Raw genomic sequence first — 19,394 nt, forward strand, 5'->3', positions numbered from 1 at the left:
GTGGCCACGCTCGCAGCAACATGCCAGCGGCCCAGGGGAGCAGAGAGCGGCCCCGGCGCTCAGGCCCGCTAGCGTCCTAGCCGCCCCGGGCGGCTCGGGGGCCTGCGAACGCCAGCGGCGGAGCGCGGCGGGGGCGGGGAGGGCTCAGGGCGGCGGCCGTGGGGGGGGGGGCAGGGTCTCGGCTCCGCCACCGGCGCCGCGGGGACCCTGGCGGCTGCGGGTGACACTCGGGGCGGCATGGCCGAGGCTGGCGGGCCCGGCCCCCCCGCACTGCCGCCCGCGCCCCCGCACGGCTCCCCCCGGACCCTGGCCACCGCCGCCGGGAGCTCTGCTTCCTGCGGGCCAGCGACCGCGGTGGCCGCGGCGGGCACAGCCGAGGGACCCGGAGGCGGTGGCTCGGCCCGGATCGCCGTGAAGAAGGCGCAGCTGCGCTCCGCTCCGCGGGCGAAGAAACTGGAGAAACTCGGCGTGTACTCCGCCTGCAAGGTACACGCTGGGACGCGCGCAATCGCGGGGTCACGGGCGGGCCCGGACCCCTCCTCTCCCCTCCCCCACCCTGCTCCGGGCCTCCCGCGGGCACCGCGGAAGTGCTGCACTCGCTGCGCGCGCTCCGCCGCTGCGGCTTGCACAGCGTCCCGCAGGGGTGGGGGTCATCCAGATCTGCCCAGTTTCCCTCTTTTGGGAATGATGAATCTTAGCTTCCAAGCGCCGGGGCTACCCTGGGGCTTTGTTGCTCTGTAGGAGTTCGCGAAAGACCTTTCACGGTTAGCTGAACTGTGTGCTTGGTGTGGCGAACTAGTCGCGGCTGGGAAGCATCTTTTTGGGGTGGGGGATCTGCGTGTGTCTTCCTGCGCACGCCCTCCCCACTGTGCCCCGCTAGGAGGAGCTGGGTTCCGGAGTGAGCGCGCCGAAGAGTCTCGGAATCCTGGCGCTCTGCGGGAGCAAAGGGGCGGAGCTCGGGGTGGGAGGTGGGCACAGCCCCAAGCCCGGGTCCTTTGGCGCCCGGCGGCCTTGGCCGCGCGGCGACAGCCCTGTCATTATTGTGTTATTACTTGTTTAGTGAAAGAGCGATCCTGGCCGCGTAGTGTGTAAACAAGGTCTGGCAAGGTGACGGCCCAGGCGGCGAGTACTTGTCAGTTTGAGGACAGTTTTCTTGCCATTCTCCCTCTTTGAGGGCTCCCGGCATCCCGCAGCCTCCAGCTGGAAATACACGTGTAGGGGGTTTCGCTCCCTAGGCCGCAGGGGAGACTGGCCAAGAGGTGTAGGCAGCGGCTTTGTTTTGACAGGGTGACAGCAGAAGGGGGCGGGGACTTGGCCTTGTCAGCTCAGGCGGCTTGTGGCTCCGTCCAGGAAGAGGCGCACTCACTCACACCTCCCATGTTGCTGCTCCTGCCTGCTGCAAAAGAGGTCAAGTTCCCAGCATCCGCATTCTCACCCCCACCCCCCACAGCGGGGATGGATAAGCCTAGTAGATGACATTCCTCCTGGGGAATGCTGGTTGCAGTGTTTACTGGCGCTCCTGAGGGCCTCAGATGGTCTCCTGCAGGCCCTTTCAATGCGGCCACCTCCTGTTTAGGTCGGGCAGTCACTCTGCCTTCCTGTGGAGGCTCTAGCGCGGTGCTTTATGCACATTAGTGTGCTCTGGAATTGCTGAATGAGCTGATGGGAATGCTGATGCTGAATCAGGTCTAAGGGGGGGGGGGTGTTTGAGGATCTGCATTTCTAACAAAGCCCCGGGAGATGCGAGTGGCAATTGAGAATACTTTCCACGAAGCAAATATATTACTACTTTTGAATTCTGTAGAGGAGCTATGAAATACTAACATCATGTCGTATATCCTAAAAAGGAATGCAAAAAGCTGAATCAGGAGTATATGTCTAAGAAATGGGAAAGGGCTGGAGTTCTACTCCCATAGCTACAGACTAAGGAAGTCAGGACCCCTCGTGTAGCACGAAGGCATAGGGAGAGAGAGTGGCAGACAGAACCCAGAGCAAGTTCAAGGACTTAATAGGCTTGGCATTTGCAGCTGCTTTGGGCTCATTCAGAAACCCAGTCAGCTATGTTAGTCCTGCTTAGGATTTAGTCTGTTGCCTGAGTTCCCATCACTGGCATCTGCTGTTGTGTAGTATCTGAAAACTTTCTTTTGATTTTCCCCAGGTCTCCCTGTGAAGCCCAGGATGGCCTTGAACTCCGAACTGCCTAAGATTACAGCCTTACCACCATGCTCCTCCACTGGCCTTGATGTTTTCTCCCCAATATTTTAACATTTTCTTGAGTAGTGAAACATACTTCAAGTGTATAACTTTGGTATTTCTTGGCCATATTTTTTGACAAACTCATAGGAAAAGAAAACCTTTGTTATTCAAACCTTCCTGCTTCTGAGAAGCTTTGAAAGTATGGAAGTTTTGTGTGCGTGTGTGAGTGAGTGTGTGTGTGTGTGTGTGTGTGTGTGTGTGTGTGTGTGTGTGTACCAGAGCACTCATGTGGAGGTCAGAGAGTAATGGTCAGTTCTCCTTCCACGTGGGTTCTGGGATTTGAACTCAGGTTGTCAGGCCTTTGAGATGAGTGCTTTACCCCCTGAGCCTTCTCACCAGCCTGAAAGTGTGGTTCTTAATTGCTGATTTGTTCAGTAAATGTTATGAGGAATTCTAACTGGGGGCCAGGCTGGACTTATGACACCAGGCTTTGTCTTTGGAGTTGTTGATGGAGTATGTGTGTGTTGGATTCTGGGTAAAAGCAGTCAGGTAGTTTCAATGGAGTCCTGTGAAGTTGGGGAACTCAGGGCCTGCAGCTCCAGTGGGTGACTTCCTGGAGGATATGCCATCCTGATTAACAACTTTTGCTGGCTGGTGTTGGGTGGGGTATGGTTTCTTGCTGTGAAGAGAAACTGAAAGCTGTTTTGAAAACTTGGAGTTGGGCCAGCTAGAGCCTGCCCTTTGCTGGGGCCACTGGATTGGGGGAGGGGTGGGTGTGGCCTAGTGGGCACTTGGGGATCCAGAACTAACCTGGGATGGACATTATCTTAGATTTTAAAAAAAGATTTATTCCATTTTCAATTATGTGCATGTGTGTGCACATGAGTGCTCAGAGTGTGTTTTCTGACAAGGCTTCCTGTATAATCTGTGGCTTTTTTCAGCTTGTCTTTGTACTTAATATGAGCAAGCCACAAAAGACAGATGGCTCGACTTTTGCCAATGGCTCCTGGGCCAGTGGGAGAGCAAGGAAGCTGGAACAGTAGAGGCTGGGAAGACAGTTTCCTGGGGGCTACGGGAAGAAGAGCAGGCCTGGAGACCTAGACAAGATCTGGCCCAGAGAAAAGAGTGAAAAGTCTGTGTGTAACAAATGAACTTGTTTTACAGGCTCCAGCCTAGAGTTCTTTGAACTGTGCCTGGTAACTTGACTTGTGTGACAGCCAGAGTGATAAGGAATATACGGTTTAGACCTTGCTGAAGTCTGATCCTTTAGTTTCCCATTGTCTGAGTCCATAATCTGTGTCTGGCTTGGCTGATGTCTCAGGGCCTTGCTGAACAGTTTTCTTTCTATCTCAGGTCTTTGCATGGTTCCTTTAGGATCTGAAAACTCTTCGTCCCTATCCTGGGGAGGTAGCTTATCACAAGCCCTCTCACGGTTCATTGATCTGACATGCAAACACACACACCAAACCTAACAAAAAACAAATACCACCCCCCAAATTTGATCTCAGATATCTTTTCTTTCCTTTGACCTTAACCAACATTTTTGTTAGGAGTTACTCAAATTTCTTCTTCTGGCATATTTGATTGTGGTACGTGATTTACTTATTTATTGAGATAGGGGCTCTTTATGTAGCCCTGGCTACCCTGGAACTCCATTTGTAGACCAGGTCAACCTTGAACTCACAAAGATCCTCCTGTCTCTGCCTCCTACTGGGATTAAAGGTATGTGCCACCTTGCCCCAGCCTTATTAATTTATTTTAATCTAGGCTGATTAGGAGTTCAAGGTCCCACAGACTTAGCTTGGTAAGTGCTGGAATTATAGGCTTGCCCCACAGTATAATTTCCTGCTCTGTTTAAATCAACTGACTGGATTCTGTGATGAGATTACTGACTGACTGAATGAAAAGAGATGAAAAGATCAAACTGCAAAATTCACAACATTTCCCATCAGGTCCAATCAGGGGCAAGCATACATCCTGACATATTTCCTGCTTATGTATCTCCTGACTATATCCAATAAGGGGCAAGTACACATGCTGACAATTTCTTCCTGCCCACATGTGATCAAGCACATCCTGTGCAAATGGGCCAAACAAACTTGTTTAGGGAAGTGAAAACATAAACAATAGCCTCTAGCACTTAACTTTGATTCTCATATTCCACCTTTGAGTTATATCCTGAGTCAAATCCTTGACTCTGTGATGGGTACCTGTTTATATTGGGATCTAATAACCATCATCTTAGTGGTACCCAGACAGGAATTATCATCCAGTTAAGGCATCAGTGATGCAGGAGCCAACTGAAAATAGCAGAAACAAAAGGGGCAAAAGCCCTATGATGGCTGACATCATAGGGTCACTATCTAGAAGGAGCCAGGATATGGACGAGGCACAAGTCATTTATTTCATCTCAGGTCTACTTTTTTGCAATGCTTTTTTGAGTACATCCAGATTGTTTCTAATGATTCCCCAATGTTTTGTATAGTAACAACATTTTTTTTTTTGTTAAAATCAGATAATATCTCCTTGTTCTGCATAAAGCAGGCAAAGTGCCCTATCATATTATAGACATATTTCAGCTAATTTATCTACCTGTTGATAGATCTGGATTTATTTGGTTGTAACAGATACCTTTCCTGGTAGCCAATAGGCACTACGGTAACTATTTGTCCCCTATGCCAGGGAGTTTCCTTTTGATATAACATCCCAGCCTGTTGGGGGACATGGGGTGAGATACTGTCTTCTGTAACTACTTCCTAATGAAACTAGGGTGTCATTGTCAATGCCCAGGAGGGCTGGAATGCTGGTCAAAGGCCAGGAGAGGATTTGGGCAATCATCAGAACCATCTGGTTAGGTGACTCATTTGAAGAGACAGGGAGAAATCCTATTGGTTGGACCGGTCCACATCAGCTTTCATCAAGTCCAGGGCTCACAGATGTTTGGAGCAGGTTGTAGTCAGCAGCTGATGCCTGGATGGTGTCTATCAGGCAAGTGGAAATCTGCTGAGACAAATATAGATTAGGGACAGAAGTTAAAGTTTAGGAACTTAAAGGAAAATCTCATGTTTGGAATGTTCAGGCCCATAGTCCTAGTAATTTGGGAATGGGAGGAGTCCCAAGACCAGGAGAGAGATCCCACCTTCAGGAATGGGCATGTGGGGAAATTTAGGCTGTACTTATCTGGAGTCCTTTTGATCTGTGAGAGGTATATCCAGGTCTTGTGACTTCTTTGACCCCCTGAAGCTTACCTGAATTTTTAGTTTACAAAAAGAGATAAAAATTTTAGATATCTACTGTTTGTAATCTGTACTGAAATCCACACTGTAGAAAGAGCGGCTGACAGGGGTCTGTAAAAGATCTGAGCAGACTCACACCTTTGAATCTCAGCAAAAGCTATAGGTTTGGGTTAAAAAGCATGAATTGTGGTGATATTTTTTTGTGCTCTAACAAATGAAGCTTACCTGGAGACCAGAGTGTGGAGCTAGCCACCAGTTAATCATAGAGACCAGGCAGTGGTGGCACACACCTTTAATCCCAGCACTTGGGAGGAGGAAGCAGGAAGATCAGGAGTTCAAGGCCATCTTGGGCTACATCAGATTGATCCAGTCTAAAAGAGAAACAGAGCCAGGCAGTGGAGGCTCACACCTTTAATCCCAGGACTAGGGAGGTGAAGCCAGGAAGTGATATGGCTGGGTGGAGAGAGGAATATAAGGCAGAAAGCTTCCCCCTTTCAGTCTGAGGATTCGCTAGATGTAAGAAGTCTCTCTAGTGGCTGGCTCCTTTACTTCTCTGATCTTTCAGCATTTACCACTAAATCTGACTCTAGATTTTCATTATTAAGACCAATTAGAATTTGTGCTACAAAGAACATTGTTTTTCTGTCCAGAAAGCCAGATATATTATGTTGAACAGGGATATTTTTAGCCTGGTAAGAAGCATCTTTAAGTCTATACTTAGAAGACAACAGTCAGCTCATGCACTAAGGACAGGACCTGGTCCCACTGCCTGGGGGCCTCCTAAATAGTTCAAGCTAATCAACTGTCTCACTTATCCAGAGGGCCTGATCCAGTTCCATGGGGGCTCCTCAGCTATTGGTTCATAGTTCATGTGTTTCCACTAGTTTGGCTATTTGTCCCTGTGCTTTTTCCAATCATGGTCTCAATATCTCTTGCTCATATAATCCTTCCTCTATGAGCTGGCTTTTTGGAACCTAGGGCCTATGCTGAGACATTTTGCTCAGCCTGGGTGTAGGGAGGAGAGGACTGGACCTGCCTCAACTGAACCTACCAGGCTGAGCTGAATCCCCAGGGGAGACCTTGCCTTGGAGGAGGTGGGAATGAGGGATGGATTGGGGGGACGACTGGGGGGTGGGAGGAGGGAGGACAAGGGGATCCATAGCTGATATGTAAAATTAAATTAATTACAAAATAATAATAATAATAATAAAAACAAATACTGTTTTGAGATAATGGTGAAAAAAAAAACAAAAAAAGAAGACAACTCTCATGGTTAGGGTTTCTATTGCTGTGAAGAGACACCATGACCACAGCAACTCTTATAAAGGAAAGCATTTAAACTGGGCTGGTTTACAGTTTCAGAGGTTTAGTCCATTATCACCATGGTGAGAATCATGGTGATAGGCAGGCAGACATGGTGCTGGAGAAGGAGCTGAGAATTCTACATCTTGATCTGTAGGCAGCAGAAGAAGACTGAGCCACACTGAGAGTGGCTTGAGCCTTAGAGATCTGAAAGCCCACCCTCAGAGTGACATACTTACTCCAATGAGGCCACACCTCCTTATGGGCCAAGCATTCAAACGCAAGAGTCTCTGAGGGCCATGTCTGTTCAAACTACCACAACAACCAAAGGAAATTTGAAATCTTGAGCCTGTGACTGATAATAGCAATCAGTGCTCTACCAGAATTCCATTGATCAGTTAAAACTCTGAACTTTTGAAATCCTTAGTATAATAACAGCATGGAGGGGGGAAGAAATCTGAAGCTTTTCCCATTTTTCACATACCTTAAATCACTTTCTTATACCTTTACAACTTGTATTTACATACCTTAAAACATTTTCTTAGATTCAGAACTTACTAAGTGTTCATAACCTCAGAACTTTATATACCTTAGAATAGTTCTTGCATACACTTTAAGCCTTTTTCCCCCATCTAATCATTTACCAGAGGCATTAGTAGTTATTCCTGAGAACAGTAACCACAGAGTACGGTCTTTTAGTAAAAAAAGTTATATCTGAAACCTGTTTATCCTTTAGTATGAAGCCTCTTAGCAAGGCAAACCTGACTTCTCAAATTTTTTCCTTCTTGGAAACAGGGTTTCTCTGTGTCTGACTTTCTTTTCTTAACAAAAGACCTAGTAGAGCTACACAAAGCAAGAGCTACACAAAGCAAGACCTGATTTTTTTTTTTTTAAAAAACATATGAAGTGCACTAACAAGGTGGTTGCAGCCTTGGCTAAGAACCTGGTTGCCTGCTGCTCCCAAGCTGACAAAGCTATATTTGGCCTCCTCATCAATGGCATCAGAGATCTGAGAAGGATAAATTGTAGCAGGAAGTATAATCCAAATGGCCTATGTATCATTTAAAATGACAGAGATTTACCCATTACCTAGATGTTCATCCCAGGCTCCTGTTGTCTTTAGAGCTTTGTTTGGGCCAGAGGTACCAGAGTAGCATCAGTCTTTTGTGCCCAGGTCCAGGAGACCTGAGAGACTTTTCCTGTGGAGGAGGAACTTTGGGGCCTGACTTTAGTTTGCCTAGCCAAAGTGGGGCAATGAACTTTCCAGTGTCCTTCTTCTCCACCGTTTGGGCAGGGTCCTGGTGCTGGGGGAGGCAACGGGGCACTCTAGCCCAGTGGTTAGCATTACCACAGTCTAGGTGGAGTTGTCATTGCTGTGCCCCATCTTCTTCTTTGGAGAACTTGAGGTCTCTGTTATAATAAGCTTTTTCCATTAAACACGTTAAATGCCATATTCAGCAGATCTTTGACAAGTTTGAGGACTATTATCTATTAAGTATATCAGAGCTAAATAAACTTGCTTATTTTCAGTTACTTGTTTTGGTCTTATTCTTGAAAATACATACAGGAGGCTAAATTTTTCCCGTAATTAATTGCATTATTACTTAGAATAACTTTAACTATAGTTATAAATACATTTAAGAGTTTGATCATTTATAAGGTGACTGACCATGTTTTAATTATCTTTAACAGTTTTCAGTAAGTTAGTAGCTTTTATAAAGATTAGGATTTTACAGCTTTATCTCTGTTAAGCTTGAGCTTTAAAAATATAACAATTTATGAACTGAAGCTCTTTTAGTGTCAAAATAAATCTTTAACTTATAAATACAGTCCACGGGAGAGACTGGAAACTTTCATGATCTTTTTATAGTACACCATCACAGAATATGACAGTTTTTTGTATGACTCAGTTTATCAATATAGCTAAAGCTCAAAGTTAGCAAAGATAAGGAGGCTAGACATACATCCTTAAGCCTGAAAACACCTTAAGCAATGAGAAACATTCTCTAAGCCAGTGGTTCTCAACCTTTGTAAAACTGAGACCCTTCAAAAAGTTCCCCATGTTGTGGTGACCCCCAACTACAAAATCACTCTCACTGCCATGGTACAACTTTAATTTTGCTACTGTTATGAATTGCAGTCCAAACATCCAACATGTTAGTCCTAGGCTACTCCTGTGAAAAGGTCTTTTAACTCCCAAAGAGTTGAGATCCATAGGATGAGAATTGCTCCAAGCTCTTTGCTAGACTGCTTAGGTCATTTTCTTGCTGCATAATAAGTTAGGAATATTCCAGTTGCTGGTGTTTAGTGTTTGGTGCTCATAGGTGTGGCCCTAATTGTTAATCTTTTATTTATTTTTTTAAGATTATATATTAATAATATAAATCATTTTATAAACTAAAAGTGTCCCATAGTCTCTTTTGGTTTTTTCGAGACAGGGTTTCTCTGTGTAGCTTTGCGCCTTTCCTGGGACTCACTTGGTAACCCAGGCTGGCCTCGAACTCACAGAGATCCACCTGGTTCTGCCTCCCGAGTGCTGGGATTAAAGGCGTGCGCCACCACCGCCCGGCTATGTCCCATAGTCTTTTAAAGTTAAATATTTTAAAAGCTGTTCCTTAAAAAAATCAAGATGCAAGGCAGGGCGGTGGTGGCGCACGCCTTTAATCCTAGCACTCGGGAGGCAGAACCAGGCAGATCTCTGTGAGTTCGAGGCCAGCCTGGGCTACCAAGTGAGTCCCAGGAAAGGCGCAAAGCTACACAGAGAAACCCTGTCTCGAAAAACCAAAAAAAAAAAAAAAAAAAAAAAAAAGTTATTTTAACCTAAATTTTCTGTAACCAAAATTTCCTCTTAAAAAAGTTTGTAGTCTCTCAACTGTATGTTCTTGCAATATCAAAAAATTAAGTCCTTTTTTACTTCAAGAGGAAAGACACATGGCACAACCATAATCTGCACAAGGCAAAATCACCCTCCAGTAGTACAAACAATTCAGTGTTCAATATCTGGGATTCATTCACTCTCCTTGGGTCACCTCTCTGGCTCCACTCTTGGTAGCATATACAGCCTGATTTCTAGATCCCAGCCTGTTCTATTTCATTGCAGCTGGTATTTCTAGTGACTATCACATGGAACAGGCATCTCCAAAACTGCTATGGTCCATTGCAACTGGGCTCTCTTTAGGAACTCCAACCCTGCTACACACTTGCAAGCCTCAGCTTTTCTCCATGACCCCTTCCTATCTTTAAAACCAATACCACCTGGGTGACTCTAGTGTTACAAAGTTTTACATCCAGCAAATACCTTTATTTTAATACCTTATTAAACATGCATTGTTTTAAATCCTATCTTTTATCAACCTTGTTTTCAGGACAGAAATTATCATATAAAAATCCATCCTAGCCGGGCGGTAGTGGCGTACGCCTTTAATCCCAGCACTCGGGAGGCAGAGCTAGGCAGATCTCTATGAGTTCGAGGCCAGCCTGGGCTACCAAGTGAGTTCCAGGAAAGGCACAAAGCTACACAGAGAAACCCTGTCTTGAAAAACCAAAAAAAAAAAAAAAAAAAAAAAAAAAAAAGAAAAAGAAAAAAATCCATCCTAATCCAAAATTTTATAGAGACGTGTTGTTGCTTCATTGGTTGGCCCATGTCACATAGTCACCTTTAATCAAGACATGAGATCCGTCTTCTCTAACCCTAGCAAAGATGCCTGTCAAAAGATGGTGGTGAAGTCACATGACATTCACCCACTCCAACCCTAGCAAAGTTGGCAGCCAGCCACATACTGCCTAAAGATGGCATCAAGGCATGTGTTGTTTATATTCCAAAATAGGATCATGTCACATGGTTCCTGTAAGGTTACCTATGCATAGATTTTTAAATGTCAACCCTGTGTTATAAGTTGTTTTTTTTTTTTTTTTAGACAAGGTTTCTCTGTGTAGCCTTGGCTGTCCTGGAACTAGCTCTGTAGATGAGGTTGGCCTCTAACTCAAAGAGACTTTCTTGCCTCTGCCTCTTGAGATTGCTGGGATTAAAGGCTTGCGCCACCAGTGCCTGGCTCCCTGTTACAAGTTTAAGTTAACCTTTTTCACAGATTTTACAGATTTTTTTTTTTGTTTTTTTGTTTTGTTTTTCGAGACAGGGTTTCTCTGTGTAGCTTTGCGCCTTTCCTGGAACTCACTTGGTAGTCCAGGCTGGCCTCGAACTCACAGAGATCCGCCTGGCTCTGCCTCCCGAGTGCTGGGATTAAAGGCATGCGCCACCACCGCCCGGCCAGATTTTACAGATTTTTAACCATACCCAATAAAACAAACTTATAAATCCTGAGATACAGAATGTTCACATAAACCAAGTCTAATTTTTGGTTGTTCTGCTTTGTTTTCTTCCTCCTGTCACAGTGTCGGGTGACCCAACTGACACACGACAGAGAGGAAACTTTTAAATATGCTTGGGTCTAGAGAAAGGAGAACCACAACCCAACTCTAGGGCCAGATTTCCAATAAAATAGAACAGCAGGGCGGTGGTGGCGCACGCCTTTAATCCCAGCACTCGGGAGGCAGAGCCAGGCGGATCTCTGTGAGTTCGAGGCCAGCCTGGTTTACAAAGTGAGTTCCAGGAAAGGCGCAAAACTACAGAGAAACCCTGTCTCAAAAAACCAAAAAAAAAAAAAAAAAAAAAAAAAAATAGAACAGCATAAAACAACTTTAATGCTATCCACACCCAAAAGACATCTGAAATCCTGCTAACCCAAATCCAGTGACCACAGAGCTCAGAGATCAGAGATAAATTCTGAGCCCTGGCCGTAAAAGCAGTCATGACAGTTGTGGTGGCTGGTGACTGGCAACAGCAGAGACAGCAAAAAATATACCCAAGAAACACAGAACACAGAAAACTCATGTATTCAAAGAAGAGCAGTCAGAAACAAAACATGTGGTAGCCACTCTTCATTTATACATTTTTGCAACAAAACTTACAGACACACCAGAAAACTCAGACCTGTCCAAGTATATAAAACAGACAGACAAAGCTTTCTGCATGACACAGATGGACAAAACCTTCCATCCAACCAGAAGCAGGCAGGCCAGTGACATCTCAGCATTTGCCCTGGAAGGGAGAATATTGGGGTCCTGTCAAAGCCCCTCCACATCCCAGGTAGGAATCCCACAGAACAGAACAGACTACGCCTCACCAGGGGGCTTCCGTAGGTGCTTGCTGCTCTTCTCAGCACAGAAGTTCACCCTGAGAGTCTGAGAACCAAAGACAGCCTTGAACCTTTGGAACATCTCAAGGCATGTGCCCCCTGAAGTGGCCCCTCAACCCTGGAGTTCAAGAGTGAAGTTCTGGCTTTGAAATTTGAGTGGGTGGTCTGGATCTTGTTGGGGTCCTCCAGAAAATGTTAAAGAATAAGGCCACTATTACAATTTAAAGCCAAAATCGAAGCAAGCTTTAATTAAATACTGGCCAGGTCCATACTGGGGTTCCAGGAAATGGCCACAAGTCCTGCTTTGCAGGGGGCTTAAAAAGGCAGACCCCACAATTCACCACATTTCCCATAAGGTCCAACCAATCATAGGCAAGCATGCATCTTGACATGTTCCCTGCTGATGTACCTCCTGGCTAATATAACAACCTACTGTAAGACAAAAGCCACCACTGACCTTTCAAAAATCACGTGTGTGTGTGTGTGTGTGTGTGTGTGTGTGTGCGCGTGTGCGTGTGTGTACACACCAGCATGCACACTCATGTTGAGTCAGAGGACAACTTTTTGGAGCTAGTCTCCTTATACTTTTAGGCTTGCTCAGCAAACATCTTTACCCACTAAGACATCTTACTTGCCCTTGACTGAACCTTCTTTTAGGAGTGTGTCTTTTACAAATGAGGGGAGATGTGGAAATTTAATCATGGGACCCATGTAAAGATGTAAGAAGAGCACTGACTCCATATGTGTGCATGGCATGTGTGTCCTCCCCCCTCATGCACACACATATACCATGATGTTGATGGTGATGGTGATGGTAGTGGTTAAGAGCTCCTGTTGTCTGACAGCACCCATGCAGAATGGCTCACAACAGGCCTGTAACTATAGATCCAGAGGATCTGATGCCTCGTTCTTCTGGCCCCCATAGGCATCTGCACACTCACATGCATACATGAATAGAAATTAAAAAGTAATTATAAAGTAGCTCTGACTGTGGTATAGGAGGAAGTGTGTCCTGTAGCTGAAGCAAACCTTGTTGCTGCAGGGACAGCAATGGCATCTGTATATGTGCTGGCCAGTCTCTTGGCGTTTTTAGGCTGGTCTCATAGAGTCAGGGGCTCTGCACCCTTGACCTCCTTCCACTTCTGTAGCACTAGGACTAAGGGCTCCTCTACCACACTGGCTGCAACTTTCTATTTAAATTAACAGCCCCTCCTTTGGGGTCTGCTAGCTCCTCTCTTGGGGGGCATATGGCTGTGTCCTGAAGCAGGAACATTCTCCATTATTGTGTCTGGGAGGAAGGCTGGCTGAACCTTCACCAGATGGAGAGGAGAGGACAGCACAACAAAGAATTATCTGTCTCGAATGTCAGCAGGCAAGAGCTGAAATTATGCTTTGGAGGAAAACCATTCAATAGTCTCATAAACACCTTAGCAGTGTGCAAAATTAGTTCCTTTAGTATTAATTTAAACAATACTTGGAATCTGAAAACTCTCTTTTGTGAATAGTAGGCATATTTATGTATGAATAGCTTCCTGTTCTCTCTCTCATCTTTCTTTTCAAAAGAAGGTTTCTCTGTGGAGCCTTGTCCTGGAACTTGCTGTGTAGAGCAGGCTGGCCTCAAGCTCTGAGATCCACTGGCTTCTGCTTCCCAAGTCCTAAAATTAAAGGTATGGCACTTCCAGAACCCAGCTACTTACAATTTGTACAGCCCATTGTTCGTTCTAGCTTGTGTGTGTGATGTGTGTGTGTGTGTGTGTGTGTGTGTGTGTGTGTGTGTGGTGTTTCTGCACATGTGTTCGCCAATGCCAAAGAAGGACCATCCAGTGTCTGTTTCTATCATGCTTTGCCTTATTCCCTTCAGACAGACTCTCACTGAGCTTGGAGCTAAGCTGGCAGCCAGCAAGCCTCAGTGAGCCTTCTGTCTCCACCACCCTCAGCCTGGCTTTTACTTAGGTGGGGAGGATTTGAATGCCACAGTCCTCACGCCTACCCAGCAAGCATCTTATTCTGTAGACACGTTTGAAAACAATTTTATTTTCTTGTAACTTGAGAATCATTGCAGATAAGAGGATGTGCACAGTGAGTCTGAGTCATTGCTAGTGTACAAACTGGAACCAAATTAAAAGTGTACTTTTGGACATTCTTCAAGTTGGCAGCATTGTTACAGTAAGATACGAAATAGTGATGAAGGTAGATAAAATGCCATTTAAAAGATTTGTCATCAGGTTTGGTGGCCCTATGTCCCTGATCTCTGAATTTAGGAGGTAGGGGTAGAAAGATAGAGTTCCAGGCGAGTTTCAATTACATACTGAGTTTGAGGCCAGCCTGGGCTGCTAGAAACCCTATCTCAAAAACAAACAAATGAAAAACCAAGGCAAGATCCCCTCTCCTCTCTTACCCTGGTCTTGGCCCTTGCCAGCCTCAAATGTTCTGTGATCCTCCTGCCTCTGCCTCCTACCAAATCTGGATTGAAAGAGTTGTCCTCAGCTGTAAAATGTATAGCACACATTTTGCAGGTGGTGGCACCGCTAAAGACTGCTAAGTGTCGGAGCTTAGCACACAGACAGTGCTATTTGGCAGATTCAGAACAAAAAGGTGGGGAGAAAAAGATCTAAATTTAATGTTTTTATGTGTTCTTAGAAAATTTTCAGGTTTATAAAAACTTCAGATTGTAATTTGTAGTTTTGTTACACCTGAGAAAGTTTGCAGGGCAAAACAGAACAAGATCTCCTGAGGGCTGTTTCAATTTAGGATAACTGTACTTGCAAACAATGATTTGTGATGTTTAAGGTTTCACTCTGTAGATCAGCCTGGCCTCACAGAGATAAGCTTGCCTTTGCCTCAAAAGTGCTGGAATTAAAGCATGTGCCACCACTGCCCAAGGTTTTTGTTTTTTTTGAGATAGGGTCTCACTATGTAGCCCTGATTGGCCTGGAACTCCTAGGGATTTGCTTACCTCTCCTCTTTCAGTTCTGGGATTACAGGCACATGCCACCATGTCCCTTTTATTTTATTTTTGGCTTCAAAGTTAGTATCAGAGGATGGCTTTGAACTCTTGACTCTCCTGAAGCCACTTCAGAATGCTGAGATTGTAGGTTTGAACCACCACACCTGATTTTAGGTAGTGCTATTGATTAAACCCAAACTTCATGCATGCTATGTAAGCACTCTACCAACTAAGTTGCAGAGCCACCCCACCCTGTGACCCTCCATGCTGTGCTTTGTGTGAGACAGACTTTAACAGTTGGTACCTCTTTCTTAGATGAAAGATACCACTGCTCACTGCAATTCTTACTTATCCACCTCCCAAGAAAGAAGCAGCCTTCGATATACGTTTTTGTTTGTTTGTTTTTGTTTTTGAGATAGGATCTCTTCCTACACAGCCCTGTTTGTCCTGGAATTTACTACATAGATAGTGCTGGCCTTGAACTTAAAAGATTCTCCTACCACTGCCTCCTTAGTGCTGGGATGAAAGGTGTGTGCTACCAAGTCCAACCTGTTTTATGTTTTTCAAGACAGATTCTTGCTACTTACTTAGTCTAGACCTAACTCCAACATGCCCCACTACACTTATTTTCTTTAAATTATGTTATTATTATTATTATGATTATTATAGTGTATATGTATGATGTGTATGTGTGTATACACATGCTGAGCTCAGGGGACAACATATGGAATTGGTTCTTTCCTTCCACCTTTAAGTAGGTCCTGGGGTAGAACTCACAAGAACTCACCTTTATCTGGTTAGCCTTGTGGGAAAAGAATAATCTTGGTGTTTCACAAAGGAACAAAGTGAAAGTAATGTTGCAAGGCAATTTCTTTTTGCAAAAAGGGTGCTTCAGAATCCAAACTGTGCTAGTGAGCCAAGTGAGCCAAGATGGCCTCTGTCTTTTATCCCTGTAATAGGCACTGACTGCATCTCATCCCACTGGGGTCTTGACTTCACAATTTGACTCTATTAGCTAATCAGCAAAAAGGAGGAAGAGGGAGGCTCAGGATATTTGGGCGCCCTTATCAGCTAACTACCTTGGATAGAAAACAGAGTCTCTCACAGTCCCTTATTTTATTTTTAAAGGTGTTCAGGTAGCCAAGTGTAGTGGCTTACACCTGTAATCTCAGAACTCAGGAAGTTGAGGCAGAGGGAACTTTGTCTCCCTTCATTTGATTACCCTGGGCGAGAAGACAGCAAGGAAAGTCACTTTAAAAGTCACTTTACGGATGCAGAACAGACACCCAGAGGATTCAGAGATGCCTCCTGCTGCTTGGCTGCTCTGGAAAGTCCATGCTCATGTGGAGTTTCTTTCTTGGGCATCAGTTTGCCTCTTCTAGGGCTTCCTCCAGGCAGAAAGGGTCCCTGCTTCTGTAAAGGATCCGTTGGAATTGGAGTTACAGATAACTGTGAACTGCCTGACTTAGGTGCTGAGAATCAAACTTGGATCGATTGAAACAACAGGAAGCACTCTTAACTGCTAAGCTATCCCACCCCATCCCTCCTTTTTTAAAGACAAGATCTCATTGTGAAGTCCAAGTGTCCTATTGCCTCTGTCTCCAAAGTGATTATAGTCACACACACACACACACACACACACACACACACACACACACACTGAAGTTATAATATCAACAACATAAGTGTACAACCGTGCATCTGTCCTCAGAGAAAGCTAGATCTTTCCAGACCCTCAGCAGACTCTGCCTCTTCCCACTCCAGTCACCCTGATTGTGACTCTGTTACCTGAGATCATCCTTGTCTGTTCCTAAACTTCCCTGTATACAATGGAATCATCTCAGGGCTGGGGATGGACCTCAATTGGTAGAGTGCTTGCCTATCTTGTGCATGAGGCCCTTGGGTTTCATCCCCAGCACCTCAAGGTCATAGCACCTCAAGGTCATGTTGGCTTACTTTCATAATCTTAGCACTCAGCAGCTGGAGGAGGAAGCATTAGGAGTTCAAGGTCATCTGTTAGTTCGAGACCAGCCTAGGATACATAGACCCTGCCTCTCTGTGTCACACATGAAGGAATCATTTGGTCTGAGTGTACCGTTTGTGACTGCGGCCAGGTTATCATGTGTAACAGTATTTTGTTTGTTTTTTGGTTTTTTGAGACAGGGTATCTTTGTGAAACAGTCCTGGCTGTCCTGGAACTCACTCTGTAGACCAGGCTGGCCTTGAACTCAGAGGTCCACCAGCCTCTGCCTCCTGAGTGCTGGGATTACAGTATTTTATTTTTTAAGATTTGTTTTATTTCATGTGTATGAGTTTTTGCCTAAATGTATGTGTACCAGGTATATGCAGCCTGAAGAGGGGATCAGGTCCCCTGAATATGGAGTTAGAGAGAATTGTGAGCCTCCATGTGGGTGCTAAGAACCAAACCTGGGTGCTCTTCAGGAACACTGAGTGTTTTTGACTGCTGGCTGTCAATACAATCCCACATGTAGCAGTAGTTTATAACAACATGTGCTTTTAAGTTAAGAAACAAAGTTAAATTTGCTAGGCACTTTCAAAATGAAAGTAAATGGATATGGAAGGTTCAGAGAATGAACTGATTTCATTTTTTAAAACTTAATTTTAGTTTAGTTGTTTGGCCTTTTGAGGTGAAGCTCACCTGGATTCACAGTCCTTCTGGCCCAGCCCAGTGGGTCCTAGGATGACAGATCTGAGTCACCTCCACCCACAAGGCCCCTAGACTGGAATTTGATTTGGTTTTTGAAAGAATAGATGGGAATTTGACATTCAGATGTACTGAGAAGGCCTTTTGAGGCAGGAATGTGGACAAGAAGTCAAGGTGTGCTTGGTCACTCTGATATGGGCAGGAATGGAATGCTGGGAGACAGCTGACTGGGCTGGTGGGTGAGAGAGGTGATGTCACAGTTGGTGGAATGCCAGCTACAGACTTCCTTCTGTTTGGTGTCATGGTTTTTGTCCTTGGTGTTGGCAGTGGTGAGTGCTGAAATGGTGACTATCATGTGAAATCCTACTGCTCCCGCCCCTGGTTCTAGAAAATGACTAGAATTGTTACCTGTTGTATTTCAAAAGCTGTGTAGACTGGAGGGTTTGGGGAGGGTGGCAGCCTTCCTGACAGGATGGCAGAAACCAGCACACAAAGCTGGAAGGACAACAGTACCTCTGTGATGTTGGCCTATGGGGTGGAGATTCTGGAAAGAGAACGTTCATTCTTACGTTCTCTTCAGCTGATGTCAAGCTCTTGGATGCCACCTTCTCAGGAATGGTACCAAGAAGTGGGATTCTCTACAGCTCTTTACAGCTTTTCCATAACTGAAAATTAAGATTGAGTTAGAAAGAGCTTTCTGAAAGGACTCATGTGACTAGCCATCTCTTTGTAGCTGACACTGTTCACCAAGCATGGTTTTCAGTGCTGGGATGACTTAGTGTGTGCACAGTTCTGAATTTTACTGCTTTTGCTGCAATTCATTTAACTCTGCAGATCATTTTTTTTTTTTTTTGAGACAGAGTCTCACTTAACTGGCATCTAACACTTTAATTACATATTTTCAATTTATTTTGTGTGCATACATGTGTATGCATGCCACAGCTTGCATGTGGAGGTCAGAGGACTACCTGCTGGAGCAGTTCTTTCCCTGTACCACATGGGTCCCATTTATTAAACACAGGCCCATCAACAGGCACCTGTGTCCACTGAGCCATATATGTGGTCCTGAGTCCCTAATGTTTTGAGTTGTTTTCATCTCTGACATCAGATTATACCTGGGTTACCTTTGTCTTTGCACATGAGCAGGGACACCAGTAAACACCCTCCCCCCTTTCCTTTTTCCTGTGTTTTTTTTTTTGTGCTGAGAATCGAACTCTGGAGGGTCTTGTGTATGCTAGGCAAGTGCCCTGCCACTGAGCTATATCTCAGTCCTTTGCTCTGTGTATTTCTGTATCTTGTTCTTAAACTTCCTTCTGATATGTCCTCAAATTTCATTATCTCATCCTCTCCCCTGCCTGTAATATAGCAGCATGCCATCCATCCCTCTATAATATTAATCATCCTTTTCAATTCTTTGGTATGTTTATCAATAGTTGGAAATCATTGTGTATGTATTCTATATGCCAGTTATATATAATATATGACATATAATAATATATAAATTATAATATTATATAATATATATGTTTATTGCTGTGCTGAGGATGGAACCCAGGACATCTTGAAGGGTAGATAAGTGCTCTCCTGAACTACACCATTAGAAATAAAAAGTTTAAAAGCCTTTTCTTGTCCATGTTCTAAGCCCCATGAAGCAGGGGTTTTGATTATTTCATCTAGCAGGAAGGTTATGTCTCATACATACTAGAAACTCAAAAATAGCTATTGAATAAAAAATTATATTCACAGGCTTTGTGAGATTACAGCAAAGAAAACAACACTTCTTTGTTTATTCTTGTGTCCGGTAACTCACTCTATAGACCAAGCTGGCTTTGAACTCATAGAGATCTGCCTGC

The 19,394-nt window shown here is 44.8% G+C and overlaps 1 protein-coding gene across 4 annotated transcripts in view; it reads left to right on the forward strand.

Annotated features, from left to right (window-relative positions):
- The first annotated feature begins 237 nt into the window (after positions 1-237).
- The window catches only part of Kat2b (lysine acetyltransferase 2B), a 119,317-nt gene continuing 100,160 nt past the window's right edge, over positions 238-19,394 (forward strand). For 2 of the 4 annotated variants that reach the window (XM_059244163.1, XM_059244166.1), the window contains exon 1: positions 17,778-17,885. In XM_059244163.1, coding sequence (XP_059100146.1) covers positions 17,793-17,885 — 93 coding nt within the window. In that variant the 5' untranslated portion in view covers positions 17,778-17,792. Of the gene's footprint in view, positions 487-17,772; positions 17,886-19,394 lie in introns of those variants that run through there. The other 2 variants (XM_059244162.1, XM_059244165.1) reach the window with 2 other exon arrangements.

This window comes from Peromyscus eremicus, chromosome 16_21, assembly GCF_949786415.1.
Source record: "Peromyscus eremicus chromosome 16_21, PerEre_H2_v1, whole genome shotgun sequence".
In the NCBI taxonomy this organism is placed as follows: domain Eukaryota; kingdom Metazoa; phylum Chordata; class Mammalia; order Rodentia; family Cricetidae; genus Peromyscus; species Peromyscus eremicus.